We start from the raw sequence: 8,339 nt of genomic DNA on the forward strand, positions 1-8,339 counted from the left end.
GTAGAGAATGGCTGGCCGAAATTAGCGTTCATAAATCGGATTAACCTTGAGCTAAACGACGCTTACACCGTGGAGCTTCAATATTCAACTTAAAGCTAACTTCACTGCATCTCCATCTGATCTCCAAATTATGCCCCGCCTCTTCCGTGACAACTCTCACACATACAAAAATGTCTCTCACACATACAAGAACATTGGTCTATATTTTAGTAGTTTATATGTGCAGTCTTGGTTTTATGTATGCGTGAGAAAAAAAAATTGCGTGTGTGATATTTTAGTTGTGCGTTTTTGCAATTTTGTTTTGTGTATGCATGTGTGATATTTCAGTAGTGTGTATGCGCAATTTAGTATTTTGTGTGTAAGAGAAAAATTGTATGCGTGTGATATTTTAGTTGTGTGTGTATGCGCAAGTTTTGTGTATGTGTGAGAAAAATTGTATGCGTGTGACATTTTACTAGTATATATGTGCAATTTTCATATTTTGTGTGTGCGTGCATGAGTCTTTAGTCTTTTGTGAGAGACAAAACATAGATTTTGTCCTAAACGGCCCCTCATACTTTTCTGCTAGCATAAAACTTAAGATGACATTTTTAAAAATCCACTTAAAACATTAGATTGTGCAATAAGAAGTTTATGACAACTGCAAAAAATGCAGTTGCTGCTCATCTCACAAAGCCACAGAAAAAAATAGATTTGTATCAATTTATTATTTATAATAGTTTATATTTGCATCAATATCAGAATTAAAATCTAAATAGCATCGAAAAAGATATAAGTGATGTTTAAACATTTAATTCCATCAAAATTACAGTACTACAGCACAGTAAGTATTTTGCCAGCGATTTGCATGAGAATCATATCTCTTCTTCATATTGTTAGGCCTTTCTGCTGTATGTAACGTACATCATTTATCTTTGGAGTTCCTTGAGCAAAGCTTGAAGAGACAAAAATCAATGTCAGTCATAATATTTATAGTATTTTGTAGTACATGCACAGCACACAATTGCAACCTATTGTTGGACCTGACCTTAAGTAGCAACTATAGTTTAAAACCTTACCTTTGATAATCTCGTCCTTAATCTTGTTAAGCTCTTTTTTCACCTCTTCTATAATCTCCTTAAGACATAAAATGGCACAGTAAGATCTGTGCAGTTTTTGCAAAAGCATTAGTCTGTGTTTTGAAACAAATTAACTTGATTTCTAAATTATTGCAAAAAAGAAAATCAAACATTACTGTCTGGCTGTGATTGCTGCACATTATAATACAAACTGACTATCTAACCTGCTTGACACGCTCCATATCACCGTCTCCTTCTTCATTATCTGACTTTTTCTTCACCACTTTCAGTCTGTTGAGGCAAAAGTACACATTTGCTTTCAGTTGGAGCTGTATTTTTAAAGCAAATGCCCCAAAATAGATGTTTCAGACTGTTCCAAAAATGACTCATGTGAACCTAGAAAGTAGATGTTTATAGGGTATACATGAACTTATGCAATTTTGCTAAATATGCTCAATTGAATGATATCTATGATGTCTTGTGTCAATGGCAGTGCTTGTGTTTTAATAACTGTAAACCATGTGTTTTCAACTTTGTTTTTGTACTTCTTGAATGGGACTTGTCTCCTTTTTTTCTTTTTGAACATTATTTAATTAAGAATACAAATATTCATATTATACCAATATGAAACACCAGTGACAAAAGGCTAAAACAGAAAATGAACTCATCATACACACGCGTGTGCACGCACACACCTGCACACACAAACATAACACACACATTCCAACTATTGCTTATTGCCATTTATGTACCAATGAACCAATGAAAGTCAATATAGGCTTGTCCAGTTCAGTTAATGCTGTCTGCTCTTATTTCAAATAAAAAGTACTTCTGAACTAGGGATTCTCTTTTGTCTACAACTCAAACCTGGTCAAATTATATGATCCTTTATGTCATGCTTGGTTCTGTTGAAGTTAGTTTCCTGTTAATGAGGAGTGGTTCTCTTCCACATGTGATTCCCAGAACGAGGGATTCAGCAAAGTCAATTACTGAATGCAATGAGCAAGTCTTCCTTTGATACTGTAACCTATGATTTAGTCAATTTGACCATGTTACATCTCAATTCTGACTAAATTGAAATGTGTATTTAATTGGATCTTGTTTCAACTATTCATCCATCCATTTTATGTATTCCATTGTCCCTAGTTAACATTCTGGGCGAGGGGGGGGGGTACACCCTGGGCTGGTCGCCAGTCTGTAGCAGGGCAACACAGAGACAGACAGGACAAACAACCATGCACACACACACACACTCACACTTGGGAGAATTTAGAGAGGCCAATTAAACTGACAGTCATATTTCTGGACTGTGGGAGGAAGCTGGAGTACCGGAGAACTCACACATGCACAGGGAGAACATGGAGACTCCATGCAGAAAGACCCTAGGCTGGGAATCGAACCCAGAACCTTCTTGCTCCAAGGCAACAGCTCTACCAACTGCGCCATTGTGCAGCCCTGTTTCAACTATTATTGGATTGAATTTGATTTATTGAATCTATCAAATAGGATTTCATATAATTATGTATGAACTGGAATTCTCACACAGAGAATTCCAATGGAATTCTCAAGAAGCATTTTAGAGCTTCCAGGATTTAAGCATTTTAGAGAATGCTTAAATCCTCTAAAATGGATATTCAATGTGCTTAAATCCATTTTAGAGGAACAGATGGGGGAAAAAATACTTTAAAGAAATGTATTTTCATTATTTCAACAGATTTCTCTGTTTTCTGTCACTATGTCGGATCGAACAGGTTTGACAAGGACTCTTCTTTAAATTCACCTAAGTGGTGGCATATGCTCAAGTGTGTCCTTTTTTTTCCAGAACATAAAAAAAGAATCTATATGTATTAAAACAATTTTACATTAAAACTTGCTTCAGAAAGCTAACATTTTGAGCTGTAAAAATAGAAAAGATTTGTGTCACCAAAATATTTAATGAAATGTAGCTGCTAAATATACATATAGCTCAAAAATGTCCTTTTGATATATTGTTGCTTAAGACTGTACGCACCACATAAGTACACATACAAAATGAGAAAAAACTGGCTGTACCTGGACCCAGGACTTTGGGCAGATGTGCTGGAGCTGATGTCTTTCTGGGTGGCAGTTTTTGGCCTGTTACAAAACAGTATTTGTTTAACAAAGGCTTGCTGAACATTTACAGAGAACTGCAAGTGTTTTAAAGCACATTATATAACACGAGCCCTCAGTAACCTATGTACTGAAGTCTTCTCTTACCTTGGTGTTGAAGCAGATTTATATTTCAGCTCGTTGATTTCTGCTAAAATATTTATTTTTACAATGTGATATTGTTATTTAGCTATGTGAAATTTTATTCATAAAAACATACATTTATGTTTCTATAAAGTTGGAAGAGGGAAGGTGTATTAAGTGGGAAGAAGTAAATCTTGTTGTTAAAAAACAATGGAAGAATTTACTCACCCCCTGATCCAAAGAACTTTGCATTTGCGGGAGCACATTCTTCCTGTTGTGGCAAACAAATAAACCACATGTAGTGTCAAGCAAGATAGTCCCCTGTTCACTCAACAAATAATAATATTATCATGAGAAGAGGAACATTTACAGCGCTAGGTTCTTTCACTTTTTCCACAGGCTTATCAGCAGCTTTCTTCCTGATAAGAGAGACAAAAATAAATGTATAAAATACATAATAGACTGAGCCAGTCATCATATCCATATTTTGAAATATTTTCCTAGCTACCTAAATGTCTGTCTATCTGTAATCTTTACTTTAGTTATTTTTATGTTACTGGGTTCTTTACATAAGGCATAATGAATAAGCTTTATTGTTATTATTATTAAAGTTCAGCTTATTTATTCTATCCTTGTGTGTAAAGTAAGGTAATTTTTTGATAAAGCATAAAAAGTAATGATGAAATTAAGTTCAATTCGACATCAGTGTTCTCTTAAAGAAGGACAAGGATCCTTACATATATCCCTATAATAAGCCCACACACTTGGCTTCATTTCATAAAGGGGTGTCAACTTTATTACAGTGTTTGCACTTTGTTAAATGTTGTTTATTCGAGGGAGACTACAATTGCACCTGCGGTTGTCATATCAACAGACGGTGAAAAGACGTTTGATCGGGTTGAATGTTTTGCTGTTTTAACTAAATTTGGATTTGGTAAAAAATCCAAATTTAGTGTATATAGATAAATCCAGTGTATATAGAATATGCCTTCTATATACACTGACTTGTGCCAGTATTATTACCAATAAGAACTGATCCAGATACTTGTTTTTAAATAGAGGTTGTAGACAGGGCTGCCCTCTGTCACCCGTCTTTCTTGCACTTACAATAGAGCCTTTGAATATTTTTCTGAGAACCTCTCCCACTCTCTGATTGGGAGAATGAGTACCATTAAGATGAACATCTTGCCAAATTTCTGTTTGTTTTTAAATTATTAGATTCAGCTATTTGTCATATTTTGTGGAGCGGCAAAACACCCAGACTAAGACAAAACATACAGTGGCCTTAACAGTCTTAACAGTCAATGGTGTAAACAATTTGTTTAAGCTCAACACTTTTGCACCCTGAAATATGTAAACACCTTTGTTCTATATGCAAAAATATCAATAAACATATTAATCAAAATTAAGTTCAAGTCTCTTGTGAAGTTAGAGTGGTTATTTTATTTTGCTGACAGAAATTACAGTTTGGTACATTTCTCACATCAATGCATTTCTCCAAAAAATAGTAAAAGACAAAAAAAAAACCTAGTTGATAGCCTGAAAAAGCCTGTTACGTCCTCAGAAATTGAGAATTAGTTAAACATTTTTGTGTTTAAAAACTCAAGCAATGAAAGGAGAATTGCTAGTTTTTGTTTTTGACTTTTAAGCATAGTCAAGTTTGTTTTAGGTAAGTTTGTTGGAAGAAATGAAAAACTACTTCTATAATACACTAAATGTTCTTGATGTTGAACTTATAGTTACTCTTCATTCTGTTCACATTCTTTGGTGGATCAGAAAAATGCTGAGAAAATCAATGTATGACGGTTATAACTCACCTCCTTGCCAAAATTGCACTCATTTCTCCCATAAGGCCGCCTCCCCCGCCCCCATCAGATGATGATGAGCATGATGCTTTGGGAGCTGGAGCTGGGGCTGATGCTGCGCCCTCATCCTTCAGAAATCAAAGCACCTCTAATTAGTTTATTTTTTGTCTTCCAATGTTAAGGAAAGCTCAAAATAGCTTCATGTTTATGGTGAGAAAAAATGGTAAGGGATCAAAACCACTAAATCTTATTTACAAAGTTTAATGGATGTCCTTTTACAATTACTCCTTGATTAAATTTGCAAATACATAAGATACTTATGGAGGAAATTATCTAAGTAGAATCCGACATTTTTGAGACATTGAATTTATAACGCTGAATTGTTATAATGCTTAATTATCTATGTAAATTTTAGGCTCCTTTGATCACATGACCAACAGTTAGCTTAAGAAAAGCCTCTCTGGCCCCTCTGGTAGTGCCTACAAGCTCAACGATGTGATATTGTGTGGTCAAAGGAGCATAGCCTGCATTGTGTTTGTGGCTCAACACAGCACAGCTGTGGCTTCCAAACAGTTGCAATCTGTTTGCAGTTTGCAGCTGCTTGGGTGTGTTAGGTTTGTATGCGTCAGGGTTTGTTCAACTTCTGTCATGGATCTGTTGTGGAAATAAAGTGGATAATACATAGAAAAAGTTACCAAAAATAAAGGAGATTGTTAATTCTATCCAAGTCAGAAAACTCCAACTTTTTTTTTTTTTACACACAGACTTTATACATCCTGCGTGATGCCTCTACCTTTACTGTTTTCCGTAATTTAGCTCCTGCAAGGGCGGATGCAAGATCACTACCACCCCCTTGTCCTCCAACTTTTCCACTTCCTCCTGCAGGGGGTGGAGGTGGTGCAGGTGGGACTGCACCACCAGAGGGAGGGGGAGGAGGAGGTGGAGGTGCTGGTGGGGTTGGAGCTGGAGGAGGTGGTGGTGGAGCTGGAGGAGCAGCTGGGGAAGAGGCAGGGGTATCTGACCGCTTTTGCTCTCTCTCTAGCTGCTCCTGCTTTTGTTGTTCAAGTCTGAACAAAAACAAAAGCTTAAATTATGCTCTATAATCACAAAGTTTAATGAAAATATCAAACACATGACTGTTCTGGATAGTTGTACCTTTTCTGCTCTTCAAGTTGCTGAGGAGATGGTCCATTGTTAGCAGAACCTGTGAGAGAGTTTTTACATCATCTTAACATATACATACATATGTAGACACACTCATCTGTCTGTCTGTATATATATATATATATATATAGATCAGAACATGCCTTGCTCATCTTTTGGTACCTGCACTTCCGAATCCACTGAGAACCTCTAATGCGTGAGTCATGGAGTTGGCAAACAGAGCTGCATCTTCTTTATTGCCAAAATTTAATCCCCACACCTGTTTAGGATCTCGCCACTGATGAAAGGTTGCTGTTGCTTGATTATACTTCATCCCTTTGACAATGGGGCAGTTGAGCACTACCTGATATAAAAAGAACCACATATAAAGTATTACATTTCTTACATCATGATTATTGCTATTATTATTATTATTATTATTATTATTATTATTATTATTATTTGTATTTTAGTTAATTTTTAATTTTTTTTAATTCATGTCATTCATACTAGAGCCAGAGCACAAATGTTAAGAGCTATAAATTTATCATGTTGAGTTGGTTTATATGCTCATATAATTTTCCAGTATGATTCCTTGTGATAAATGTTGAGAATTTTTATCTTTTTCTGTGGGGCCAAAATGATTGAATAACACGGACCGAAGATTCAAGGCAGTATCTTATTGGCACAAGCTGGCAATGAAATGTTGGCCTGAATTCAACACATCAGCTTAACAGGGACACATAAGTTATAGCAAGGATGCAAAAATATGACTTGACAAATTAGGGTTATGTCTTTGTTTGTCTCTTCCATAATTTTACAGCAAATCTATACAATTCAACAAGATTTTCATAAACTCGGCAAAGGGTTTGAATTTTCAAGCTCCGTTTTTTTCTTCCTGGTAGTTAATACAGTATTACTTAATTTTGTTTTAGTTTAAATGAATTATGAATATTCCAAGTTATTCTTTACATTTTCTTAATTTTTTCACATCAATTATGACAAAACAGTACAGATTAACCGTGATTACATGCACAGATTCATATTAATTTTGATTCATCCTGCTTTTTCAAAGCTATTTTTTTCAAAATCTGACAAGTATTGTGGTGTTAAAAAAATAAGTTAAAAAATATGTTAATTTGTAGGAGGATAAACAAATTAAGGAAATCCTTAAGTCCAACAAACAGCAAAAAAGTAAAAGAGAAAATTGGTAAGATTTATGTCATAAAGTAAATTTCAAAAACATAAGTGTCATACAGACATTTCAGTTGTACTGAGATGGTCATCATATTGGAACATGTTGGAAAGTGCATTATGTCTTATGACTAAAGTTGCCTTTTAAAATTAAAATAACTATGTGTTCTCTAAAGTGAATACCTTTCAGCTCAACATTTTTCAAAAACTCTGAGAAATTGCATATTATATTGGAGGACGTGTGTTTCTTGTCCCATACCTGCTGGTCAGCCTGCAGTTTGCGGCCCACCACTCTGAAGGTGTTTGTTGAAGCGTTGTGATAGATCTGGACACGGCTGACATGGGTCGCATCTGACCCTGCCGGTAACCAGCGCTTACTGCTGTCATCATAAAGCAAGACTGTCGCTCTCACAGCACACAAACTGGACTCACTACAGAAGAGAGAAGCAGATGGGAAAAACAAGGAGCAAACAGCACATACATACATACATACATACATACATACATACATACATACATACATACATACATACATACATATAAATTTCCTTCTCACCCTCCGCGGGTGGTCTGTTTCATGCTCTGAGCTCGGGTCCACTACCAGAGGTCTGGGAGCTTGAGAGTTCCTCCAGTATCTTGGCTGTGCCTAGAACTGCACATTTCTGGACTGAGATGTCTGATGTTGTTCCTGGGATCTGTTTTAACCACTGCTGCAGTTTGGGGGTTACTTCCCCCAAGGGCCCCGATGACCACAGGCACCACTGTGGTCTTCACCTTCCAGGCCTTTTCCAGTTCCTCTCCGAGGCCCTGGGTATTTCTCTAGTTTCTCGTGCTCCTTTTTCCTGATGTTGCAATCACTTGGTATTGCTACATCCACCACAACGGCTTTCCTCTGTTCTTTATCCACCACCACAATGTCCGGTTG

At 36.2% G+C, this 8,339-nt stretch overlaps 1 protein-coding gene across 2 annotated transcripts in view; it reads right to left on the bottom strand.

Moving 5' to 3' along the window:
• Positions 1–776: 776 nt before the first annotated feature.
• LOC103476358 (vasodilator-stimulated phosphoprotein-like) overlaps positions 777–8,339 on the bottom strand; it is a 23,252-nt gene continuing 15,689 nt past the window's right edge. The window contains exons 2-13 of one of the 2 annotated variants that reach the window (XM_008428637.2): positions 7,674–7,845; positions 6,404–6,584; positions 6,233–6,281; positions 5,871–6,144; positions 5,090–5,205; positions 3,643–3,691; positions 3,501–3,543; positions 3,297–3,336; positions 3,111–3,173; positions 1,283–1,349; positions 1,059–1,116; positions 777–934 (exon numbers count right to left, since the gene is read on the bottom strand). In XM_008428637.2, the coding sequence (XP_008426859.1) occupies positions 909–934; positions 1,059–1,116; positions 1,283–1,349; positions 3,111–3,173; positions 3,297–3,336; positions 3,501–3,543; positions 3,643–3,691; positions 5,090–5,205; positions 5,871–6,144; positions 6,233–6,281; positions 6,404–6,584; positions 7,674–7,845 (1,138 nt within the window). In that variant the 3' untranslated portion in view covers positions 777–908. Of the gene's footprint in view, positions 935–1,058; positions 1,117–1,282; positions 1,350–3,110; positions 3,174–3,296; positions 3,340–3,500; positions 3,544–3,642; positions 3,692–5,089; positions 5,206–5,870; positions 6,145–6,232; positions 6,282–6,403; positions 6,585–7,673; positions 7,846–8,339 lie in introns of both variants that reach the window. The other variant, XM_008428635.2, reaches the window with a different exon arrangement.

The sequence above is a fragment of the Poecilia reticulata genome, linkage group LG14 (genome assembly GCF_000633615.1).
Source record: "Poecilia reticulata strain Guanapo linkage group LG14, Guppy_female_1.0+MT, whole genome shotgun sequence".
NCBI lineage: Eukaryota > Metazoa > Chordata > Actinopteri > Cyprinodontiformes > Poeciliidae > Poecilia > Poecilia reticulata.